The sequence below is a fragment of the Seriola dumerili genome, unplaced genomic scaffold (genome assembly GCF_002260705.1).
Source record: "Seriola dumerili isolate Sdu_G_001 unplaced genomic scaffold, Sdu_1.0 BDQW01000191.1, whole genome shotgun sequence".
NCBI lineage: Eukaryota > Metazoa > Chordata > Actinopteri > Carangiformes > Carangidae > Seriola > Seriola dumerili.
Window position 1 is genome coordinate 5,785,202 of NW_019174446.1, and position 26,084 is coordinate 5,811,285.

Below are 26,084 nucleotides of genomic sequence, written 5' to 3' on the forward strand. Positions count from 1 at the left end.
GCCAGGAAAAATAGATCTCTTGGAAAATTCTACATGAAGTGAAATTATAAAATTGATTTTATTTTCATCATATTGACGATGCAGAATATTTTAGCGATCACTGTTGTTGTCGTAATCACATCAATGATAGTATTATTTTAAATCTAACATAAGCGGAGCGATACGTATACAATTTGAAAAGGTGTTCCGGTTGATGTTAGAGCGCGCTCTGCTCCAAACTGTGCACTAGCGCGCGCTCATTATGTACACAAACCATGTACTGACAGCACATTCACATTCTCCATTTTAATCAATAAAATATCTTTAACGTTCAATTTCAAAAAAATATATATAATTGTTTAATACACGGAGTCAAACTGGAATCATTATCTTTTATTTGAACGTGACAGATTACAGAAGAGAAAATACAAACTCTAGAATTGTTTCTAGCCTGAAAAAAAAAGTACATTTTGTAAAACTGCTGTACAGGCAACCAGATCCTGACTGCAAATTCTCAAAATTTTCCATTGTATCCTCCCTACTTGCTCCCTTATGTTTATTCTCCTTCCTAGTGTGTTAGAGTGACACTGATTAATTGTAGTTGGGAGATTTAGGGGGATGTGTCAATGCTCAGGGTGAATAAATCACCAGTCAGATGTGAGGCCAAGGCCTTGTCTAATGGCCTCTTAATAGGTGTTAGCCTTGACATCATTTGAATTAGTTTTTTGTACCAGAGGTCATTTGTCACACTTGGTGACAAGCAATCGAATTTTGAATGAATACATAATGCAGTACTTGATTTGTAAACCAATAGTATTGCTGTTGCAACAGTAATGAGAAAGAAGAAAACTGAAGGATTCAATGGAAGACTTGAGACTTCACTCATCAGAGCCCACATTCCTTTTCATATGCACAGTAGCCAGCGGTCACATTTCACAGTAAAAGGGCATGTGTTTGACAACAAAGCCAATTAGTAATAAGTCTGGCATCTCACAGCCACTGATGGGGTTTAATGTAGTTGTGAGTGTCAGTTACATTAGCTGTAAACACACAAAGGCTATGCTCAAAAAGCTCTTTAAGTAAATTGGTCTAGGTATCATCTCACATTAATAATCACGAATATAGTCAAGTAATGATGTGTCCCCACTCTCATGTTTTCAGGGCAGAAAATATGAAAAACTGTGGTTTACAGAAATGTGTCATGAGACTGTTGGCTACTGTGCTGCTGCCTTTGTCTTGAAATGTGGCCGAAAGCCCTGTCACCAGGCAGGGCGTGATCACGCAATGGCAGCCAGGTAGTCTTTCACCTCTGCTGGGGTGAGTCTTTTGAAGCCGGCCTCATTGCAGATCCCCACCTCAATGTTCTCCTCTGTCATCTGACCCTCGAAACTCTCCTTTAACACAGAAACAGAAGAGTGTAAATGACTGATAATAAAAAGGAAAAACAGTGTAACCAAAGAGTCAAATACTCTGCGTATTTTTTATAATCAACAATATACCTTCAATGTCAAGATGGCTGTGTGGATCGCATCTTCCAATTCCAGATCATTGTTATACCTGGAGAAGGAAAAGAAAGAGTTCATCTACCAATCTGTGCAGTGTGCCTCAAACTGAGTCCATATTATGATAATCCACATCTTTACGTTTGTGGTTACAACATAATTTTCATTCTTCAAAAAAAAAAAAAAAAAAAAAGCCTTTAATTGTAAAGTCATACCTTTTCTCAAGGAATGTTTTTCCATTAACATAGTTCTTTCCCATGGCTGTGGCTTTCCATGCAAAATATGCACCCTGCCAATTAAAAAGAAGAAAGAAACCCTTTAGGTCAGCAAGGAAGTTCTACCTCTGACATACAGACTATTTAAAATGACTGCAGGCTGAGAGTGAGTGTGTAAGTGTTGAGCACATTTCAATCTGACAAGATATGCATAATAAAGAGTATAACTAACAGGTTTTGGGGAAGATAAAAATGAGTGGTGCATTGTTAAAGTAATTCAGGATGAATCTGCTGTCAAAGACAAAAACAATTAAACTACTATAAAACATCGAGCTGTAAAGAGTTCAGTACCTAAGGACATTTATTGTTTTTCAACAAATATAAAAAAAGAGTGAATGAATACAACATACAGAGGGGTCTGACTGGAACAGGTAGGGGTGGTCTTCATCCCATCCAGCTATCAGCAACGATACGCCAAATGGACGCACACCACTGGAGGAGAAAATAAGACAGGTTCAAACTAAGTATTCAGACTGAATACATCTTACCTTTAAAATACAAATGTAATGTGTCTATAAGCATATATGTATTCATATGTCTTAGTTAATACACACCCAGACTGTGTGTACTCCTGCATAACAGAGGCCACTCTCTGGACAAGCTGGCCTGTGGGAATTGGCTCCTGGTAAACCAGGAAGTACTGTTGTGCCAACTTCCGGGCTCGTCGCACTAAAACCCTGAAAGGAGAAGACAACCCATGAAGCTTTTGATATATGTGAGGTCAAGTAGTCATAAAAACTCTGTGTGACATCTTCTGGATTTCTCACATACAGAGGCTACAAAGTTGCTGAATGGTGTTTTTTTTATATTTGTTTTTATGTTGTGCCCACATGACATGGGCATGTTCCGTTCTCACAACCAAAAAGCATGAAACTGTGACTGTCCCAGCCTTTTCAATACGTATATGTGAACAGCCCATTAAACTTAACTCACCAATACTAAATGAAAAATGATCACCTAAGAGAAATCGCACAAGAAAAACTTTATCTTGGCAGTAATACAAACTAACAACCACATTTGGTTTCTTAAAGTACAAATGTTTTTCCAACAGGTGATTCTAAAATCTCGTGCCGGAGCACCAGATATCAACAGCTGTCTGGAAAGTAGATCATCAATCTAAAAACATTATGGCATGCTTTGCAAAAATGAAGTACAGTTTGTTGGAGGGTTAAAACATGCCAAACCTCCAATATATCAATTTACAACAGACAGGCTAGGACCACTCTTTTTTTAGCTGCTAGTGAACTGTCTATATGCAGCCTCTTTTCACACTTGTTCCCTCTAGTGAATTTAACATTTGGTAGATATTCACATAGATACTTCTTGTCTGAAGTTAGGAAAGAAAGGCAAGGTGCTGGAAATAATCCCCACCTGTAATCAGGCCCCATGCCACTGTAGACCATGCCTATGTGTTTAGTGATGGGCTCCACTTTATGGACACTCTGCTCATCATACAGAATGGACTTCTGTTTCTTCTCTGTTGCCAGGACAACTCCATTTGAAGCTGAAAATCAAGAATAATATCACAGTTAGTGGTTTTACAAATGAAACTGATGCGCAGCCTTTAAGGATGCTGTTGAAAGCTTAGGTTGCTGCACCTGTGTCTGTTAAAATGGCCCACAGATTAGGCCAGATAAATGACACATCCTTTACTATTATGAAAAAATACTGCAGACAGAAAAGCAAAACTATAGCATGTATTACTTTACCACACTGTACCAGATTTATCAAAGTAATTTTGTTTTGTTGTCACACTGCCCTCTGCACTGTTTTACACATTTAAGTCAGGAGAAAATACACTAAGCAAGTGACAATAAAGAAACTATCTAATTCATGTGTTCCTGTGTTAGTTTACCCTACATTAATGAAGGCAAGTAAAGACTATACACTCTTCCAGTGAGCGTCTTGTTGCATCCTCTGATAGCAATCAGACTTTAAATTGATATGGTCCATTGTCAAACTTAATAATATCTCTTCTTTTAAAAGCATTTCACCCCTTTTATAAACAAGGAAATAATCCTCAAAGACCCATAACCCAGTTTTGTTCCAAAACCAACAACAGTTCAACATGATCCACTGATTTCCAGGAGCCCATACCTTTGATGCCAACTGAGGGAGCTCCGGCTGCTACAGCTGCCAGGGCATATTCAATCTGGACCAGTTTCCCCGAAGGGCTGCAAGAGGAAACATGGGATGTTGCATTATTATGCTGAAAAGCGGACTAGAAATAAACTTAACTAAAATGGACATACAACAACAACAACAACAACAACTGTAGTTTGAGAACACGGTTTACAATTAACAAGGCGAAACTGAAAGCAAACGCTAGAACAACTGACTCATCTGAGCTAACTTAGCGCTAGCTTAGCTAAAAGTAGTATCTATTATATAAAACCGACCTGCTTCATTCTGTTCAGTTATTGACCCAATAATCCAAATATTCGGGGAGTTTTTATTATCGCTATTAGAAAAAGTAAAGGCACTTAACCGTTTCATTTAAAATCCACTTCGCCGCCATGCTAGCAGTCAACGTTAGCCGATTCATTACACTACCCGGCAATGACAGTGCATCAACTACAGCGGCTCCCAAAAACTTCTTTTAAAATCAAAGCAGAAAACTGCGCCAACATTTTCTCAAACTAGTATTCAGTTACAACCACCACAGGCTGCATGAGTAGATGTGTTTTTTTCAATTTCACGATAATTTTAACAAAGTTTACCTAAATGTGGTGAGGGAGAAACTGTAGCCTCGTTCCGCCATCTTGTTCTTCTTCTTCTACTCTGTGTTGGCCGCAGATTTGTAAAGTAACTTCAGAGTGTGTATACTGCCGCCTATGAAGACTGTGCACAAACCACCAGCCGAAATGTTATCAGGCTGTACAGATGTTTAGAGACCAGATAGATATAGTGAGTCTCAAATGAGCCAAATCTGAAATGAATCAGTAAAAACGTGAAACTTCTCATTCTAGTACTGATGTGATTTCTGAGATTGAATTTTCGCATGATCTGGACTAAAGATCACACAGTGGCAAATTATTCTGCATATCAGTTATATTGGACCAATACTAGACAATAACAACAACAAGGAATAACAGGAATTAGAAATTGTTGTGGGCCCTTTTGTATTTAGCATATAATGTCACAGCATAAACAAGTAAGATCTTTTAAAAACATATATCTATGGACGTAAAACTAATAAGAGACAATAACTGGAGGCAAAGGCTACATTTAGTTCAAACTATCCTGACAAAACAGGGGCGTTCATAGAGAATAGGCATGGTTTGGAAACTGTTTGGAAAGCATCACCAAGTTTTGTTGAATTATTTCTGCAGTGTATTTTTGGACAGTTGACCGATAGATGGTAGTAAGACGTCAGAATCAGGCTTGTCTGCCAGAAATTAAGCAGAAGAAGAAGGAGTATAGTTTTTTTTTTTTTTTTTTTTTGTCGCAGTGTAGTGACGCACTAAACTTCAGTGACCGTGAGCTGTCTGACATGTTGGAAAGAGACGAAACGTGCTGACAATTAAAATGATGAATTTAGCAGCTTTAGTCCAGAGCCTCAGATGCTCTTTGCTACATATTGAGAGCAGACTTCTACAGGCGGCGGGACTAGACCGACACCTTGGTGAGTTTACCGCCTGGAGCTCTGGATGTTAGCTAACCTTACTGAGCTGACTGTTGGGTTACAGTGATAAGAAGGTAACGGTGTATTTCATTGTGCAGCTCCAGCGCTGGCAGTCTATGGCCCCAGTCTCCTGCCTCAACTCCAGCCTCAGGTTGGCCAGGACCACCAGCTGGAGGAGCAGGAGAGTCCAGAGCAGCCACCCGGCCTCATGGACAGCATCTTTTGGATGGCAGTACCCAAAAAGAGACGCACGATAGAGATCAACCGCACCAGAAGGAGAGATGACAGCAAACTCTTAAAAGTCAAGGTATGCTGAATAGAACCTCCTTTAGATTCTCCCAAGGGGGCTTCACCCCAAAACACAACTATAACTCATTGTGTCTCAGGTAGAGTACTGATTGTCTGTACTGACTGACTGGGAAAGCTTTAAAAATGACATTAACAAAACTCAACATAAACATATAATTAATGTTTATCAATATGTTTACTCAGATGATAGTTGGATCGATGCTGCATTGACAGTTTACCATCAAATTATACATGTGTAAGTACATGCACTTTATTAGGAACACCTGTACAACTGCTTATTCATAAAATTATCCAATCAGCCAATCATGTGACAACTGTGCAATGCATGAAAGCATGCAGATAGGACAGGAGCTACAGTTAATGTTTACATCAAACATCAAAATGGGAAAAAAAATAAATGTGATCTCAGTGAGTTTAACCGTGGCATGATTGTTGGTGCCAAATGGGCTGCAGGAGAGTGGGGAGGGGGAAACAGTCATTGTTTGAATGCCACAGCCGATCAGAGTATTTTCCATCTTCTACAGTTTACCATCTTCTAATGGCTACTCTCAACATGATAATGCACCATGTCACAAAGCAAAGGAATGTTTCCAGCTTGTTGTTGACTCCATGCTGCCAAAAAATTAGGCTGTTTAGAGAGCAAATGGAGGCCCTACCCAGTGTTAGTATGGTGTTCCTAACAGAGTTCCCAGTGACTGTATGTATATACTGTGTCATATATAACAGAATATCTGGGGTGTTTCCTCAGTCAATAAAGTCAAAAATTCTGAATGCAACTTATTGCTCTGTTTATGATTTCCAGCTGACTTAATGCACACGTCCATGTTGTTCCATTAGTACTTCAGAAAAATGATACCAGTACATCTCTAGTTAATCACAATAATCCACACACTTTGTTGTGAACAGTTTAATTGAGACTTACTTTGTACGGAGTTTGCTTAGGAACTGTATATCTCATCTTACAAGAAAATTACTTAATAGCCACAAATCAGTATTGGTGTGTATAAATGTTAGTGTTGTCTTGACATAGTTTGACCCACAGTCTTCCCTCTGTCTCTCTCTCGGTCTCCATCTCAGACCAACATTGAGCCGTGTCCAGAGTGTGGCCACTTGAAGCAGAAACATATCCTGTGTGGCTTCTGTTATGCTAAGGTGTGCAAGGAGACTTCACTGATTCGTCAACAGATTCAAGCAATGGAAGGAGGCCCGCTGAGGGCCCCAACAGTGGAGACGGTTGTGCTGTATGAGGGTGAGACACCAAGCCAGCAGGTCAAAGACAAGAGGATAGTGGAGAGAACCAGAAAGAGGCCTGCCTGGTTCAGCTAATGATGCTGTGTTTGCTACATACCTTCAGTTTGACACAGGTGTGGTCAGTTACATACTGATGGTTTATTTGACATAGTGAACAGCATATTTTGTTCAGGCTGTTATCCAGTAAAAGGAAGAGGTTTTGTTTCCACAAACATGATCCACAATGGGATCTGCTTGTTTGATCACAGGAGAAACGTTTTCACTTTCCGGTATGGTCACTGTCTGTGACCATACTGTACTATATCATTAACACATGGGTAGAAAACACAACGTCAAAGTCTTTGGAGTTGTTGGTATCAGACATTGTTCATTTTTTGACCGTTTGTCAGACTTGAAGCCAGTCTGAGAGAAATTTACTGTATATTTGAATGTTTCACAATAAATTCATTATATGAAAAAACAATCTTATGTATGTAATTTGTTTAATTAAAAAAAAAAAAAAATTGATCAAGCAATGTGCATAGCAATGATTGCATTAGTGAAATAATTTATTTTTCTATATATATATATGTATATATATATATATGTAATTTATTTTATATCTTTTTATATCTTTATATTTAAACTCTTTATATTTAAACTCCTGAGGCTCTTTTTGGTTAAAGGTGAATGGCTTTCACACTTTATTGTGTTGTAGATTTAATTTTAAGTGGATAAAATGGCCATTTTTGCTCATCAATCTACACTGACTAATGCATAATGACAAAGTGAAAATACTGTTTTTCAAATTAATTTATTTAAAATTTTAAAATCACACACTGACATCTCTCATTTACAAAAGTATTTGTTGAAAAGTGTTTTTTTTTCTGGTCCAACATGGACAATAGGCACAATCTCTTCCTTAGGGACACAAATGTGGTTTCAAAATAATCAAGGATTGAGAAACTTTGAGGAATCAGATTTTTAAAATGTAATGTAAATTCTGTGCAACTGATGATGAAAAATGACATATATAAATGTCACAGTGATATTCCTGCTCATTATAAATATTAAGAAACTGCATTAACTAAATTTTCTGCTTGTGATGGGATACTAATTGCCACTTCTAAACATGGTGAGATGCTTGTTTATTTGTGAATGTGCATTCATGTTGCCACAGCAATGTCTTAGTCAGGATTCAGCCTTAAACTGAAGTCATGTAATACCGACTCTTGTGTCGCTGGAACAGACTGTCCAGCATACCTTCCACTGCTTCGGTCACACCATCATACACCCTCTGATTTAGTTTCACCCTCGCAGTTTGATGAAATTCAGGTTGCCAAAGTCCCAACGACGGCAAGAGTAATCAAGATTTATAGTTACGTTCAGTCAAGGAGCTTCAAATATTCACTGAGCACTTAAGTAACAAACAATTCACTTTTGGAAAATCATTACAATTACAGAAATGTAGTAAGAATGCTTTAACAAATCAAATGACCTTGTAATTTGTCAAAGATTTGAAAGTCTACATATCTTTCTTTTGCATGATACTACAGCTCTAATCCTAATTCTGCTATGTTTATCTGTGCCAGTGTATTTACAGCGAGGTCTTTGACCCACACTCCTTCATTACATCTTTCAAATATCAATAAAAGGAAGATAGAGCATATCTGTTCAAATCAAGACTCTTTCATTGTACATCACTCTATTAAAGTATTACTCTATTATTAAATTAAACCATTCTGCTGAACTTCACACAGATTGTAGTGGTGACAGTGATGACAGATTACTTTTGTAAAAAAAAAAAAAAATGTCACTCACAAACATTAACTTTTGCAGCCATCAGTGTGAATTTGGCCAAGGAACTGATGTATCTTTGGATTAATGAGTTGGGATTACTGTCAGTGATCTGATTGCCCTCAGCTGTTTCCTTCCTGCAACATGTGGTCTGTGTGAGAGACATCTGAGGAGTGGGAGGATATCTACTCTGATGGCATGACCCTTGGATCCATCTTATTCAAACAGATTAGTCATTTCATATTTCTATCAAAACATGCACACTCACACACACACCCTAACCATCACAACTGAATGCCCCAACTCACCCTAAGCCTAACCCTAAAACCAAGTCTTAACCCTCAAATTGCCCTTTGAAGGTGCGTCAGAAAGTGAGGACCAGCCAAAATGTCCTCTCTCTTAGGAAAATATTTTACTATGTAGAATTTACAAATTTACATGTGCACTGAATATGCAAAAAATGCAAATATAACTTGCCTTCCACTTTGCACTGGATAGGACTGTGTAATCATATACATTTCCAGGTGCAGATGGTGATATCATGTTTGAGATTACTACTTAGTTTTTTTTTTTTACCAGAAATACATGAAACAACTAAACATTTTGCCAGTTCAGTAGTTCAGTGGATGACATCAGTGGGTATCACAGTCACCTTTCATCTGGATTCATCTGGTTGGCTGACGTCATGGAAAAAGCTAAAGCTCCTTTTCAAATGAAAACCAACCTTCAGGATACCTTAAGTGGGGACATTCACTACATTCACTACAATGTGATGCAGAGGAGTAAAAATAGAAACAAGACTCTATATTTAAGACATGGCCTAACTCGCACACACACATCTCAGAGTACTTGATACACACACATACACACACATTGATGATGACACTTGATTTGATAGCTTGTTGCGTTCTTTTCCCATGAGTTTTGTTCACCTCAAGTAGGACTCAGGTAAAAAAAAAACAAAAAACAAAAGGACGTTTGTTCTTGGCACAGACAGACAATTACTGACGTTCACGCTCCTGTCGCAATCACGCCATGCACTGTGTGAGCAGAGGAGGCTGCTACCTGGTGAACTCCTACTGCGAACTTCACGAGGAAAACCAGTGGAAGAAAGAGAGCTACCAAGCATGTTGGCTGAGCCTGGTCATTGAAACAAGACCACAATACAGGTAGGTTGTTCTCTCTTTTCAAATATACTGAAACTGTTGAATGAGTCCCTACAATACTGCAATGTTTTCTACTATATTCGCCCCATTATGTTTAAGCATTTGTAAATTTGTATGGTGTAGTGTTCAGTATAGTGTTGTAGCCTAAGATAAAGGTGTTTGGACATACTCTATTTTGACCTAGAGGGTAAAATCACATGATTCACACACAGTACAGGTGAAAACAGCTGCTTTACTGCTTTGCTTGGGTTAAAAATTTCAGATAAGTTGCACTACACGACCTGATCAGTGATATCACTGCAGGTATGTTGCCTGTGAGTGCTAAAGGAAAACACTGGTGAATAACATGTGATGTGGTCAAAAATTCAACCAAGAGCGATAAAGCTGCAGATTTCTTTAGTTTTCTTGCAGAGGCTGGATTAATAATTAATCTGGTGTGTGTACTGTTTTTCAGGCTGACACTGTCAGAGACTGACAGTGTTCGCAAAGAAAGTTATAAGCAGCAACAGGTGGTCCACTTCATGGTCGAGAGGAGTCCCAGCCAGATACTGAAGCTGGGCAGTCACAGCGGAGCTATGAAAGAGCACCACCTGCCCTTCTTCAAAACCAGCAGGGCGCCATATCATGCCAGAGCCACCTTTGGGTGCGCAGAAGAACAACCAGCCACATCACGGAGGGTGAATAATGGAGTGGATAAGCAGGAAGTGACTGCCACAACTCAGGACCTCAGAAAGCCAATCAGAGTGAACTTCAGAGCTTCGAGCCTGATGTCCTCTCCACGGGAGATCTCTCATCGCGTGCAGAGGAGGGAGTGAAGCGAGGAGGTGCAGTGGAAGGGTATCTAAAACTGTGATTCAGAGAATATACAACATAGCATATCTTTGTGTAATTTACATACTGGTATTTGTAAATTGAAATTTGCGTATAAATTATATGAACAATCTAAACTATCTAAACTGTGACTTTTGACAAAGAATTACCTCCTGATGAAATGAGCCTCATGACAATTATCTATGTCAAACTAGATATCTCATCTGCTAAGTAACTTTATATTTTAGTATTGTCCAAACAAGAGTCTTAGATGGAAAATGAATCCAGTATTCTAATTCTGATGGGTGATAATTTATGATAGAAGAGATTCACTTTATTCATTTTTTCATAATTACATTACTAAATTATTATATTTAAAATTTTGAAATAATGTATGTGCCATAACTTGAAAATGTGTAATGATATGCGGTATTGTAGATATGAACATGTTCTGAAGTTGGGTCTCTTAAGATTACTGCATGCTTTCTGTCATTGTCAGTGATTTCCATGCCTAACATGAAATGTGTCTGGAACTTAATTTTGCATACAGTTTAATATGATGTTCAAGTTAATAAAAATTGTCCTGTTGGAGAAAATACAATAAATAACTTTACATACATGCACTTTGTCTGTAATTTACCTATAGATTAATATTAATGTGTCAGTTCTTTCTATGTATTTCTGTGCATGCAAGTTTTTTTTATTTATGCAGCACCCCCCTGTGGTCAAACATTGTAAAGGGACCCCCAATGAGCTGATATACTTGGGTAAACATAGCAAAACTATTGAGGCTCTAAAGAGAACACACAAACAACCCAGACATGAAGTTTTTCAACCAAAAATGTATTTGAAGGATTGCACACAGTGGTTAGTGGCATTACATCCAGCACTTATTCACCAAGATATCAAAACAAAACAGTGCAACAAGGTTTGATAACCAAATAAAAATGCTATAGATTCATATAATCCTTCCGCTACAGGTGTGAGGTGTGAATGAAAGAGTTTTTTGTTGTTGTTGTAGTAATCTGATAAGATGTTGCAGCACTAAGCACTACTTTTTTGCTCTGTCCTCTAATTTACATTCACATGCACCTGCAATAGTCCTGTCTCCTTCGTGCTCATTATGAGGCTCCCACAAAACCAGACTGAAGGCTAGAAACTTGGAACCAGTGATGAGAAATAGTCAAACTATTCTTTAAGCTTTAGGCCTTGTACTGTATCATAAATGGCAACATGCAGACTGTAAATAGATGGAGAAACTCCATGGACAGAGGGGTTGGTAAAAACAAAGTAATTCCCACTGTTATAAATATCTCCCACCGGAGGCCATCAACATATTAGAGCCAAGTATCAACACATTCCATGGAAATAAAAGACTTCAATGACTGCCCCATATTAATTGTGTTGACAGTGTGTTTGGATTCATGGCTGTTTTACTTTAACATAGTGTTTTTACCTCCACCAAGCAAATTATGATCTCACCTGTGTTTGTTTTTTTATTCAATTTATTTGTTTTTAATTTTTCCATTTGTTCTTATTAATTTTGATTGTGAAGCACTTTGTGACTAGTGTCTGGGAAAAGTGCTATACAAATAAACTTTGCTTGCTTGCTGTGTCTGTTGGTTTGTTTGTTTGTCAGCAGGATGGGAGGATATGCAAAAAGTACTGAACTGAATTGTACCAAACTTGGTGGAGGATTGGGAAGAACCAAGGAAGAACCCATTAAATTTTGGGGCAGATCAGATCATTTACAATTAATTCGATTTTTTTTGTCTGGTGTGTGCTGTTTCACATTGGCCTTAGCTGAAGTCTGCGCTCTGTGAGTGCCCTTAGTAATAAATTATATTACTTAAATAATTTCCTGATGAGAAAGAATGTTTCTTTCAGCAGTGTGTATAACATGGGACAAGGTGAACAGGTTTTCGTAAGCAATCAGTTCATATCCAAAACAGAGAGAACAAAAAAAAAGTCCATGTCTGGACATACAGTACACTCACCTAACAATAATTCATGGCACTCAGAGAATGTAAGTTACATTAACACAGATTTTCTGACAATATTTTCCAAGGGGATAAATGGAAAAAACTAATTTGTATATGTCATTAAACATTAATTGAGTATCCAATATGGATATTACTAGAATGATCCTAATGCATATTTAACATTATAAGTTTTCCCCGAGTTAATTTAAAGCTAATGAGTCTTATATGGGGCTTCTGATGCTATAGTTATATTGTAAACCTGACCAACCTGTTCTCTTCTTTTCTCTGAAGATCAAGGATGGAGCTTTCAGATGCTTAACATTATCTTATTGAGATGACCTTGTGTGTTTCCATAACATCTCTATCAAGTAAAGATAATTACTTAGAGTCAAAAATACATGCATTTTCCATTCCTGATCCACATACTTTAAAGATTCTAAGTCAAATGAAAAACACCAGCTCATCTATGTCTTTTGTCACTTAGTGTGAGACTGGATTTTCCCTCCTAATATGGCTTCCTCAGCTCTCTTGTGTTTTTGGACAGTGACCTGCAGCTGCCAGTACTTGAGATACACCCACATTAGGCTTCCGTTCTTCCTCTTGTCCATGTTTAGCACATCTGCACAGTGCTTATCTCTCTTAAAAATATCCCTCAGGTCAGACTCTAGATCTAGTTCTGCCCCGATGGGATCTTTGACGACCTTTAGCAGCATGTTCTTCTCCATCTCCAGTCGCTGATCTCGAGGCTGGATGAGGGAACAGTAGGCATTCTGGCGCTCCACAAGCAGACCCTCAAGTTCTTTCAAAGTGGCTGTGGCTCGTTGGCACCAGCCTTGTTCTCGTTCCAGGGCATGATGCAGCACAGCACCTGCAGCTCCGGAATTCACCAGCCTTTGCTTCTCTTCCACCAAGGTCTCTCGCTCCTTGTAGGGGAGAAAAAGAGTTTTGAGTTATAGAGAAGAAAGCTACAGGTTAAATGGGAAAAGTACACAATAGCAGAAATGGAGGACAATACAAGAATTTACCTGTTGTAGCTGTTTTCGCTCTTCCATCAGCTGCTGGCTCTGTGAGATCAGAGCCTGCTTATACCCTTTCACCCTCTGTCTCTCCTTTTCCAGCTCTAGCTCTAGTATAGCAGCTGCCTTGCGCCTCTCTGTCAGTGTCTCCCGGTACCGTGCCTCCATCTCACTTTTTATTATAGACACATCCTTGTTATACTGGGCTCTGACATTCTGGATCTCCCTCTGAGACTCTCTGGTCCAGATCCAACCTGATGGGGTGGTGGGAGTTAAGACAAGAGAATAAGTGTGAGTGAGATATATTTAAGTTACATTGATCTTACAGTAATGCTTTTCCTCAACCAACAGAATCTCCTGAAGGGCAGACCAACTGAAGCAAATAATACAGATTTTGTAACACCAGCTTGGCTCCCAGTTTTGAGAGAGTTAATAAAGTTAACATGACGATAGCATCACCTGAGGATAAAAATGATCAAGCATTCAAAAAAGGGTACAAATATGACAAAGGAAAGCAAAAAAAACCAAAACAAAATAAAACACACATTTCAGAGGTAAAGTGCGGATCTCACACTTGCATGAATGCATTTATTATATATCAAATGTTGCCCTCCTGTGCCTGTTACCTCATCCACAAAAACGTTTCTTGCTACTGTACATCTCCTTGTGTAACTTACGAAATGCAGCCAGTCCGAGCATAGGGACCAGCAGGGCATAGTTCCATTGGTTACCATCACTGGCCCCCGCCCCCCTTCCTCTGGGGTCTGGTTGGATGTTCCATCTGGGGGGATCATTCAAGTTGTTCATGGAGACTGCTGTCACACACACACCCATACACAGGGAAACCACAACATCAGTAATAACGTATACATCTTTACATGTACATTATGATAAATATTCAAATTTTGCAACAGACTGAATGGTTCTCCTGAAGTAGCAGTGTCTTTTCATTCACACTTCTAACACTGATACTGGAGTCACTACCAGGTCTTTGTTGATACTGGTGCTGGTAGCTTAATGTCAGCAGTAGTAGCAGTTACATACTGCTTTAAAGTGGCTTAGTTATAAACACAAACCCACGATTACAAACTTATTGTGTATTCTTCCCATACACAATGGAAGTCAGAGTATCCATTGACTAAGTAGCTTACTAAAAGAAAATGGTTTCAGATTCACCATGAGCTATTTAAAAACATAAACATGTTTGGACAGTATGTGTGGCTTTTAGAAATGGTGTTACAAATAAGAACTAGACGTGAACCTTAGTTAGGAATTAGCTTGTAAGCATTTGCCAAAACACAGACTGAAACAGCAAACCCAGTCTGACATGACTTGGTAGTTTGACAGCCCAGCTAACCACAATAAGGCTAGCTATTAGCTAACATGCTAGCCAACATTTAGCTTGCTGGTTCATGCTCGCTATAGTATTTCATAAAAAACACAGAGCACAACAGCTTTGTAATTCCGACAACAAGCCAGTGTACGTCTGTTAAATATATGGTGCCGTGTCTCACCTTGAATGAAAAGTCTAGGTCACTTATACATTTGTTCCTGCACACCCAGATTATACAATTTTACGCTTTGGCAGCTACAACGACCGAGGGTAATTCCTGGGAATTCCCTTATACAAAAGCCCCATTTTATGCGGCAATTAAAGACTGTTTATGTTTAATTGGATATATTAAACAAAATAAAAATGCTTTTTAGTGTTAAAAACTCATCAGTAAATATTTTTGTGTATAACCATTGATTGCAACATAAACGACACCCCCATTTTCGGAGAGTGGTTTGGTCCAGTGCAACAGAATATGTGATCCTCCGTCTTGCCTCAGAATCGGTCCTTCTACTGACAACATGGCGAGTGTCCGTGCCGCGTCCCGTCTCCTTTCCAAGAGGGTACTATCTAAAACAAAAGCAGTGAGTTATAACAATTGGGTTTCGAATCTTTCATTCATCATCTTCATTCTCTGATTATGCGTGCCGATTGCCTTTTTCCTGCTGAAAGGAAGAATTTTGCTGCACTTCAGCTTTCGTAACCGGCGCATTGTGACTTGCGTAACCAGTGTTATGTAGCTTAGGGTGTTTCAATGTGACACCATGGAAAAAAGCCATTATAGCATATATTTATGACATAATACAACATAATATACAGTTATACCATCTGCTTTTCTTTCACATTATACTTTGTGAGTAATGTTTTTAGTAAACTGTCAGCGTAACTGAGTTATTCCAACATGTTTATGACAGTTACTTCAGTTGCCCTTGTGGATAACAGTTTTAGCTGCTGCATTTTAACCTGCAAAAAAAGATGAAATGTAAATATCTTTAAAGACAACTTTCGTTTGTAATTTTTTAATGATACCATAGGCAATTTAAACGACATCAAGTGCAAAATGTGTCATAAATTTGCCCAGTAACATGTTATTGTGTGATATTTATGCTCAATTATCCATTGTTATGGGAGTGTTACTAGGACTGATTTTAAGTTTGCCTTTAATATTTGAATAAACATAACGGTATATGTTAATTAGCGGTGTATGTTATGGCTAAACAAGTATTTTATTTTATTATGTATTTTTCTTTAAATTCGACTCTTATCTAAACTGTTTTCTTTTGTGCCAGGTCCCTGCTGCTGCAGTTCAAGGCTCCAGGAACTTTCACTTCTCCATCTATGGCAAGAAAAGTGCCAAAGTATCAGATGATGTGAGTTTGATTTGTTCTTGTATTTAATTGGGTAGTTCATATAGATACATGATAGGATACAGTTTTTTACATAGGTAGACGTGTTAATTTGTATGTATTCATTCTTTTCTTTGCATCTGGTGTCAGTATCAAAGTTACTGCTGTTTAAAAATGTACCATGATGGCTTCAAATTTGCTTTTAATTATGCAAACTCACAACACTCCATGACTGATATTCGAGACCGAGCTTCCAGTGTGTAAAAGCTGGTCTTTACAGTAACTTCTATCCTTCGTTGTCTTCAGATCTCTACTCAGTACCCGGTTGTGGATCATGAGTTTGATGCTGTGGTGGTAGGGGCTGGAGGGGCTGGACTTAGGGCAGCCTTTGGCCTGTCAGAGGCTGGTTTCAACACTGCTTGCGTCACCAAGCTCTTCCCCACCAGGTCTCACACTGTCGCTGCACAGGTACAACAACACATTTTGCACTTTCAGTTAGGAGAAAAATCATTTCAGCAAGCTCAAATCTTTCTGTATGTATTAAAGTAGAATTACAAAATAAACGTATGCAGATTTGTTATGTCAATGTAAGATTTCAAGTAAACAAAATCAGCAGAAGCGCTGTATCTTTTAATGAATTGTTGGATATCGACTTGGCTCACAGGGTGGGATCAATGCAGCTCTGGGGAATATGGAGGAGGATGACTGGAGGTGGCACTTCTACGACACAGTAAAGGGATCTGATTGGCTGGGAGACCAGGATGCTATTCACTACATGACTGAGCAGGCTCCTGCAGCTGTAGTGGAGGTAAGATCCCACATAGATGCATACATACCAGTGGTTAGGTTAGCTGGCAAAAACTGGGCTTTGACCAGTAAAAACATAAACCAGTTAAGTATACAACATACGGTTATGAAAAAACCCCAAAAGAAAACAGTTGCCTTATTTATCTTGGGTAGACTCGGCTTTTAAACCTGAAACACTCGAAACTTTGGAAAAATAATTGCATGTATTTTGAATCAAAATCACATCATCACAGCAAATCACCTGACAGCATCAAGTCATCACTTTCCTGACACTGACATTAACAAGTCAGTAAATTACACTGTTACACTTACACACTGTCTCAAATCTTTATCGATTTACATATTTGTCATAAAACCAGTAACGAAGATGAAGATGATTTTTTTTAACACTTGCTGATTAAGTTTGCAAGGCAAGATTTAATTTTGATACATTTGAGAAAAAAGGTTAAATAGGGTTATGGTTCCCAAAGTTCAAAAATGAACTGGCTCAAATTATAAATCAAATCCCTACTCTCCCACCCAGGATTATCAACACACAATAATAGCACATTATAAGCCCATGTTGCTCTCACGTTTGTCCTAGCTGGAGAACTTTGGCATGCCGTTCAGCCGCACCGAAGATGGGAAGATCTACCAGAGGGCCTTTGGAGGTCAGAGTCTCAAGTATGGAAAAGGAGGCCAGGCTCACCGCTGCTGCTGTGTAGCAGACAGAACAGGACATTCTCTACTGCATACACTTTATGGACGGGTAAGTACACACACACACTTTCCTACTTTTTTTTTTTTTCTGACTCAGTCTACACATAAAGAAACCAATTCTTCTGTGGCAAACTATTTAGTTGCACCTCACGTATTCTTCTGCCCTTCTGTCTTCTGCTCAGTCGCTTCGTTATGACACCAGCTACTTTGTGGAGTACTTTGCCCTGGACCTGCTGATGGAAAATGGAGAGTGTAAAGGAGTAATTGCTCTCTGCATGGAGGACGGATCTATTCACCGCTTCAGAGCCAAGAATACTGTCATTGCTACTGGGTAGGCCACACTCTCACTGCGCTGTGATGTCATTACCGTAGAGAGTTGGTATGAGACACAAACATTTCTTCATCTTTGTTTCTTTGTTTAATAAACAAGGTCTGTTTCTTTCCAGGGGTTATGGAAGAACCTATTTCAGCTGCACATCTGCCCACACTAGTACAGGAGATGGAAATGCAATGGTGACCAGAGCTGGACTGCCCTGCCAGGATTTGGAGTTTGTACAGTTCCATCCCACCGGTGAGAGAAAGAAACTTATTAAAGTCAGACGGTAGTTCTGCTACTGAAGCATTAAAGAAGCAGAGAGAAACTAGTATCTTGTTTTGACAGACAGCGCTTGAAAACTTTGTCACTTATATTAATTTTAACTAATAGAGGTATTCTATCAGTGACAGTTCAAAGTCCACTATTTTATTATCTAGCCATAATGATGTGATAAGACAGTGTATGATTAGTGGGAACTGTGTTTCCCTCTCTGTCTGTTTGTACTTTGGTCATGTGATTAATGTCATTCTGTGTTCCTCGTTGAGTTTCAATGTCACTACAGACGAATCAAGATAAATTATAAGATGTAAACACTAATTATCTTTATTTGAATCCATAAACAACTTGCTGCTCAAGTGATGAGAGATGATGAACATAGATGTCCTTTTGTTCCATTTATTATATGAGACAGTAACACATCTAGTTCATTTACTCCCAAAGGACTTTTGAGTTACTGAGGTACGTCTGTAGTGCTCGATTTTTAAATCAAGTTGGTCCACGAGTCTGTTCAGGTTAGGCTGTTTACATTGAGCTCTAAAAATGGACCTCAGTTGCATAAAGACAAGGGGTCATTTTTATTTTTGTTCCTGCTGGACATTTGACACCAGACTGTATGAAGTAGCCCACTGATGTGGCCAATGGGAGGGTCCCACAGGCTGAGCCACAGGTCATTGAGTTGGAGTGCAGATTTTTTTTTTTCTCGCCTTTTTCTATATGATGCACTAACTTCACATGTTGTTTCAAGCACATGGTTGGATAAATGCAGCATACCTTACATTGCTGAAAATATTTCAGGTACCCAAAAAATGCATTTGACTGTGAAGATTTCAGCTTATAGATTCAGATGATTATAGACTTTATCAATCGCCAAATGTCGATCACACTCTTGCATAAACTCACAACACCGACCAATGACCAAAAAGCTGTGATAGAAACACAATCAAAATAATTTTTTTAATGCTAGAATAGAACAAAGCTGAGTAAGCTGTGTAAAACTATGTCAGCATTTCAAGAGTATTATATGAGAAAGAACTTTATTTCCAATGTTTTTATACCTTGCTAAAAATAAATTGAGAGGTAGAACCAACACATTCTTCTGTTGCTCGATGGGATTTCTGGAGAATTGTGTCAGTATGGTGCCATAAAAATAATAGCAATAAAGCTTTGAGGATGTTACAATGTTGACCTTATGCTTCATTGATAGGAATGTTATTTAAATCTGTTACATTAATCATTCTTAGGATTACTATCAAGTATTGTCTTTATAAAGATAACTGTTATTTAATAATTTACCCTACTCTTGTACGTGTGTTATTCATTCATCAACATTTGGATCAAATAGCCTGTTAGATGTCTACTGTATGTTACCATAGTAACCCGGAGGATTGATCTCACTTAAAACTGGGATCAAAGTGATCCTACTATGACACAAGTATTAACATCTATTTGATTTTTATTGTTCATAAATAAAAACTCGATCTCGTGTGAATCCCTACAGGGATCTATGGAGCTGGTTGCCTGATCACAGAGGGTTGCCGTGGTGAGGGCGGTATCCTCATCAACAGTGAGGGAGAGCGCTTCATGGAGCGCTATGCACCCAACGCCAAGGACCTGGCTTCCAGAGATGTGGTGTCTCGCTCCATGACCATAGAGATCAGAGAGGGCAGGTATGGACTGGATATGCATGCATGTCTGTGAGATGTAAGTTTGCTAATTTTTTTGATCTAGAAAAGTCTTTCTCCCAAAGTAGCAAAATTGAAACAGCTAGGTAAGATGCTGGTGTTGCATTTTTTTTTTTTTTAATTCTGGTCTGTCCTTCTTCCTTCAGAGGTGTCGGTCCAGAGAAGGACCACGTGTACCTGCAGCTTCACCACCTGCCTCCTCAGCAGCTGGCCACAAGACTGCCCGGTATCTCAGAGACGGCCATGATCTTTGCTGGAGTCGACGTCACAAAAGAGCCCATCCCTGTCCTGCCCACTGTTCATTATAATATGGGTGGAGTACCCACAAACTACAAGGGACAGGTAGGTTATATTTGCATCCACACACATTCCCTCCTCACTCGCTATAAAGTACTCCATTGTGAGCATGCCCCCAACAGAGTGACACGCCTTTATTTTTTTTTACCATCAGGTGATTACTCATAGCAACGGACAGGACAAGGTTGTTCCTGGACTGTATGCCTGTGGTGAGGCGGCCTGTGCCAGCGTCCACGGTGCTAACCGACTGGGTGCCAACTCCCTGCTGGATCTGGTGGTGTTCGGCAGAGCCTGCGCCCTCACCATCGCAGAGGAAAACAAACCTGGTGAGCACCGTCGTTAATGAGGTTTCTTTTCCTCAGATTTAACACTAGATCATTAATGATGCAAAAAATGGTTGTATCAAGTAAAACCATTCAAAAGTAAAACTTACATGACTGAAAATGTCCTGTCATATTTCCACTGCTCATTTAGATGTACAGAAAAACATTAATTCTCCTTCCGTCTTGATATCAGATAACACCACGACTTTGTCAACATTATTATGCTCCACAGGGCAGGATTATATCTGATATCAGAGGTTTAGTGCACATTGCTTCACCACTGACCCTGGTGCTTTGTTTTCTCTGCAGGAGAGAAACTGTCGCCTCTGCAGCCCAGTGCAGGAGAGGAGTCTGTGGCCAACCTCGACAAGCTGAGGTTTGCCAATGGAAGCCTGAGAACCTCTGAGATCAGGCTCAACATGCAGAAGGTACACACACAAAGATGCACACAAAGAGAGAAAAGTCACTAATGCTGTGCATTAGGACATTTATTTGGAAATGTGTGAGCACAGGTAATCAAATGTTACAAAAGGTCGTATTCAGTCACTTTACATTAGGTGCTATGCAGTAGTAAGACATATTCTGCTGCTGCTGTGTTTTTGAGGTCCCTCACAGTATCACCTGACCTGAGGGGATTCTGTGTCGAAGTCCCTAACAAACTTGTACAAAATTAAATCATGTGTGTCTTCCTGCCTCTCCATTCAGACCATGCAGGCTCATGCTGCAGTGTTCCGTACCGGCTCTGTCCTGAAGGAAGGCTGTGACAAGATGGATGCTGTTTACCAGACCCTGGATGATGTCAAGACTTTCGACAGAGGTACTACACCAAGTTGTCTCCCTGTTTCTGTGTGTATTTACAGATCCTTGTGCGTCTGTCTGCAAGTTGCAGATGTTTTCCTGTCTGGCTTACTCTAAGTGTTCTCCTTTTTTCTTTTCTTCCTCTTCCTCTCCAGGCATTGTGTGGAACACAGACCTGGTGGAAACATTGGAGCTGCAGAATCTGATGCTGAACGCCGTCCAGACCATCCACTCTGCTGAGCAGAGAAAGGAGAGCAGGGGAGCTCACGCCAGAGAGGACTTCAAGGTATGTGTGAACACAGTCAATCTGTGTTGCAGTATTCTAGTTTCTTCATTCATTATTCTTGCAGTTTTTTCCCCATGCTTCTCCTTCCTGTCACTGCCTGTACTCTCCTTCTCTTTCTCCTTTTCTGTGCTCACCTTCCTCCCAGTGTTTGCTTTTCTTTTTCACTATCTGTTCATTTCTTACCTGAGTTTGTGTTTCCTATTGTATCGGTAGATGATTGCAAAAATCATGAAGAAAAAAAGAAGAAAGAAAGATAGTTGATCACAGCCACTAACCCCTCTAACATTATTCCTTCAACTATATTCCAGGACCGTGTTGATGAGTATGACTACTCGAAGCCCCTGCAGGGTCAGGAGAAGAAGCCATTTGAACAGCACTGGAGGAAACACACTATGTCCTACGTCGATCCCAAGACTGGCAAGGTATAACCTCGCACCCCCTCCTCAGTGTGCGCTCTAACTATAAAGGTTCATCGTGTCAGTCATATCTGATATACCTTTTGCTTTTGTCCAATCACAGGTAACCCTGGAGTACCGCCCCGTTATTGACAGCTCTCTGGATGAGCAGGACTGCGCTCACGTCCCTCCCGCCATCCGCTCTTACTAAGAAGATCTCCTCTGCTCTCCTCCCCCTGTCCCCGTCCCTTCCCCTCTCATCCATCTTACTCGATTAATGAATTCTCATTTAACTATTTAAGAAGATACATTTTCTATCTGTAATCGAGATGGCATTTTGGGACAAATTATTATGCTTTTGGTTGCACAGTTGTATCCTTTTAGAATAGTAAATACAATACTGTCTTGTCAACTTCATCCCTTCGTGTCACGTTCCTGCTCCTCTCCTTTTTGTTTTGATTTAATCTGTGTGCAGCAGATAACTTCAACATGGTTGTGTGACCTCTCACACTGCGTGAGCTGGTTTTGTAAATATCATAAGACAAGTGAATTACTAAAGATTTTTCAGCCTCCAGCTGAGGAACAAAAACAATGGAGTATAGTTAATGTGTTGCACCACTCGAGCTTGGCTTTTTGTGTGGACACCATACTTTCATTTCCTAGTCTTGCATTGCATTTAATGCTTCTTGAATCAGAACTTCTCTCCTTTGGCTTTCTGAAGTGAAGAGATTGTGGAAATGATTGTAATGTAAAATGCACCCATCACCATCAAGCCTCAGAGAGAAGTTTTAACTATGTAAATATTGCATAAATGTACAATAAACATGGCAACATATACTGTATGTACTTGTTAAAGTATAAGGTAGTCTTTTCTCACTCACTATTGCCTTCAGTTTTGAATAGTTGTTACTTCTTGTGATACTTCATGTGTGTGGTTTAAATGATAAAATACATATATCTCCTGTTGAGTAGATAAAAAGTTGATCGACTTAATCAACCTTAAGCTTATCTATAGTTCTTTACTATAAATGTTAACCAAATGAAGCAGCTTGAATCTATTTATCAACTGTTGGAACAATGACTTCTTTCTACAATTTGCTGTTGTTGTTTTCTCTGAGGGTAAATTCCAGTAAGGGTCATTGAAGTGCACAGAGCTGTTGGGCTTGTTAGGTTGCAGGAGAGAAATGCTCCTCCAGAAGTTATGAATTCTGAGCCCAAACATCAATGCCAGCTCTTAAGTGGTGCGAGGGAAGCAGCGATACGAGTGGTTTCATTTGAAAGAATGTTGCGTGTGATGTAGAATTAATGGCCGATTCACACTAACTGGAATTTACCACATTGCCTGCAACTCCACAAATAACTTTGACATTTAGACTGAGAGATTTGCTCAGTGTCGTCACTTGAAGTTTAGAATAAATTCACATGCCGTGCTTCTTGTGCTGAATTGTCGAAACGGTGACTTAATTTATTTGCCTGTTTTAAAAGAAAAAAGTTTGAGTTCATTTTCTTCTGGTTTTGCCATTTGTACTTATTTTCACATGTTCAATAAAGTGTAGACTATGCATAGAAACAAAAGCTCTTGGTTTGTCTTAATCTGATGGGCAAGGGCTGGGCAAGTCCTCCTTCCTGTATGTACATCAACAACATTGAGTTTTGCTCAGATTATTTCAGAGGTATAGAGTCATGTCATAAAGTCATTATATTGTCTATTTTTGTCCACTGGGGGGCAGCAGAAGCACATTGAGCAGCAGGGATACATTGCTATTAAAAAAAAACAGCATGTGTGTTGGTACTCTGTGGATGCCCACTTCTAACAGCTGTTAGTCATCTTTCCACAGCAGTGTTACCGTTTCACATTATTCTGATAAAGAGCAGGGAAATGGTGAGTGGTGCAGTTCATCTCTTACAGCTCACTGTGGCTGTTTTTCCTTACAGGAAATTCCACAGAGAAAATCAATAATCACAAAACAAACACTGAAGTAACCTGAGCCTGGCTCATATCCTGACCAGCTGAACCCAGGAAGGTCAGAACACACTTTCTATTGGCACAAGGGAACGCACTGGCAGGGGAGCAGGAGAAAACAACAGACAGATTATTTTTATGCAACACCCTTTTTTGAATTGGTTTCCAGCTGAAACATGGTCATCATATGATTTTATGAGGCTACGTTTTATTACAAGTGAATAAGGTAGCCTACCTGCCAGATAAAAACTTTCAATAGCAGTTATTATTATTTGATGTTTGTGGTTTCATGTGGTTAGAAAAAAGCAACAGTGTGGTTGAAAGGTGTTAAATACAAGAAACATATTTTAAGTGTGTGTCCTGGTTAATTATTCGGCAAGGATGTACAAGCCTATGATAAATACACAAGATTTTTCAAAAGGAAACATCTTATTCAGAAACTACAAACTGTCCTCACATAACATTGATCATCAAATGAAAACTACTGTGGCTTTAACCACTACTCTTATAAGAAAGCAAACCTACTTCACAAACGCTGACACCTGAGGCAGACGGATTCCTGTAAATCTCAACAGATACAAATGTCAAAAAATCAAACCTTGCCAACCACCACACCTTACTCTTTGTTGAGCAGTTCACATCATCAGAGGCAGGGACTCCTGCCTGCTCAGACAGGCTGTCCTGGATCATTTAAGGTTGACTGTTATTAATGGCTTCCGGGGCGGATGATACGGGCCTGCAGAGAATTATTAATCACGAACAACTGCACTTTCACTGAAGCACTGAGCTAGAGGAAGAAGAAAAATCACATCCACAGCAGAAGACCAATGCCACATATGATGGCATTTATAGCCTGAGCAGTGCTTGACCCTAGATGGGCTTTAAAACAGTGTCGACTATACAAACACAACTTCAACAGAAAACACCAAAGATCAGCATTGATCTCAAGTTCATTGTTAGAGTAATAGTGTAGACCATGGTGATGGCTGATATGGCTGTAGATGAGCATGTAGAGAATGAAGAGGAGACACTGTGGAGGATTGGGAGAGTATGTTTATTTGTATTTTTCTTCCAAATTCTTGCAGGATGTCCAGTTGTGTCCAAGGACGCAATACAGGTCAGAAGACTTCACCAGTATGTGTGTCAGTGATAAAATGGCATGTCAAACTTTGCACAGTGAAATCCTAGAGGAATATTACCTACAGTAAGAATGATGCAGGTTTGAAATTACAAGGTCACAGGGAGGGATGGTGGCAGGGAGAGGAGGGGTCAAAAAGAAGGAAGAAGAATGAGTGAGTGAGTGAGGTAAAAGAACAGGAATAAGCAGGGAGATGGGGATGGAGGGAGGGAAGGAGGGAGGAGGAGAGTGTGATTACGTAAAATGGGAGAGCAAGTAAATGGTGGGGATGTGAGGATGTGGCTGGGAGAGCAGGAACCTAAGACAAACATGTACCGTAACAGCCTTGGAACACTTCCAGTAACTCATAATGACTCCCCAAACTTCTGACTATATTGATATTTCATCAGACCAATTCTTTACAGGAAATCAGATTGACAAATGACATGTCTCAGTGTGGGAAAAAAAATCTGTATTGACACTAAAACTATTGAAATGGGTGCAGTGTCTGCACTTTAAACATGCTATTACTTAAAACAAAGGGTGTTTTCAATTCAACATAGCAAAGTGGTAACTCTCCCACCTTATTCTCTACATGATACATCTACTGTACCTTTGAAAGAGCAGTGTAACAAAAATGGCACGGTTACAATGTGAGGCACCAGTATTTGAAAGCCCATAAAGAAATCATTTGCATGATTACAGATAGTATATCTACCATGTAGAACATACTGTATTTGACAGACACAGAT

At 39.3% G+C, this 26,084-nt stretch overlaps 5 protein-coding genes across 6 annotated transcripts; 3 read left to right on the forward strand and 2 right to left on the reverse strand.

Moving 5' to 3' along the window:
- Positions 1-357: 357 nt before the first annotated feature.
- Positions 358-4,546, reverse strand: psma2 (proteasome subunit alpha 2). Its single transcript, XM_022753514.1, has 8 exons — positions 4,477-4,546; positions 3,854-3,930; positions 3,128-3,260; positions 2,311-2,433; positions 2,107-2,188; positions 1,697-1,770; positions 1,479-1,536; positions 358-1,373 (listed from the first exon to the last, which is right to left on the reverse strand). Exons 1-8 carry the CDS (start codon positions 4,515-4,517, stop codon positions 1,257-1,259), a joined length of 705 nt encoding a protein of 234 aa, XP_022609235.1. The 5' UTR covers positions 4,518-4,546; the 3' UTR covers positions 358-1,256.
- Positions 4,547-5,225: 679 nt separating this feature from the next.
- mrpl32 (mitochondrial ribosomal protein L32) lies at positions 5,226-7,404 on the forward strand. Its single transcript, XM_022753665.1, has 3 exons — positions 5,226-5,381; positions 5,480-5,688; positions 6,768-7,404. Exons 1-3 carry the CDS (start codon positions 5,285-5,287, stop codon positions 7,014-7,016), a joined length of 555 nt encoding a protein of 184 aa, XP_022609386.1. The 5' UTR covers positions 5,226-5,284; the 3' UTR covers positions 7,017-7,404.
- A 2,343-nt stretch (positions 7,405-9,747) lies between these two features.
- Positions 9,748-11,312, forward strand: LOC111227917 (telethonin-like). Its single transcript, XM_022753666.1, has 2 exons — positions 9,748-9,886; positions 10,338-11,312. The coding sequence occupies exons 1-2, from the start codon at positions 9,753-9,755 to the stop codon at positions 10,696-10,698; spliced, it is 495 nt and encodes a 164-aa protein (XP_022609387.1). The 5' UTR covers positions 9,748-9,752; the 3' UTR covers positions 10,699-11,312.
- A 1,048-nt stretch (positions 11,313-12,360) lies between these two features.
- On the reverse strand, positions 12,361-15,289 carry ccdc127 (coiled-coil domain containing 127). Of its 2 annotated transcripts, none has more exons than XM_022753442.1 (4): positions 15,206-15,289; positions 14,369-14,503; positions 13,701-13,945; positions 12,361-13,598 (listed from the first exon to the last, which is right to left on the reverse strand). In XM_022753442.1, exons 2-4 carry the CDS (start codon positions 14,496-14,498, stop codon positions 13,152-13,154), a joined length of 822 nt encoding a protein of 273 aa, XP_022609163.1. In that variant the 5' UTR covers positions 14,499-14,503; positions 15,206-15,289; the 3' UTR covers positions 12,361-13,151. The 2 variants fall into 2 exon arrangements, with proteins under 2 accessions (XP_022609163.1, XP_022609164.1); XM_022753443.1 differs by having other exon boundaries at positions 14,369-14,506; positions 15,206-15,261.
- Positions 15,290-15,537: 248 nt separating this feature from the next.
- On the forward strand, positions 15,538-23,814 carry sdha (succinate dehydrogenase complex flavoprotein subunit A). Its single transcript, XM_022753500.1, has 15 exons — positions 15,538-15,608; positions 16,314-16,394; positions 16,677-16,838; positions 17,035-17,178; positions 17,761-17,925; positions 18,059-18,207; positions 18,323-18,447; positions 19,970-20,138; positions 20,300-20,495; positions 20,605-20,776; positions 21,083-21,201; positions 21,479-21,590; positions 21,727-21,857; positions 22,166-22,279; positions 22,377-23,814. Exons 1-15 carry the CDS (start codon positions 15,546-15,548, stop codon positions 22,461-22,463), a joined length of 1,989 nt encoding a protein of 662 aa, XP_022609221.1. The 5' UTR covers positions 15,538-15,545; the 3' UTR covers positions 22,464-23,814.
- The last annotated feature ends 2,270 nt before the right edge of the window (positions 23,815-26,084 follow it).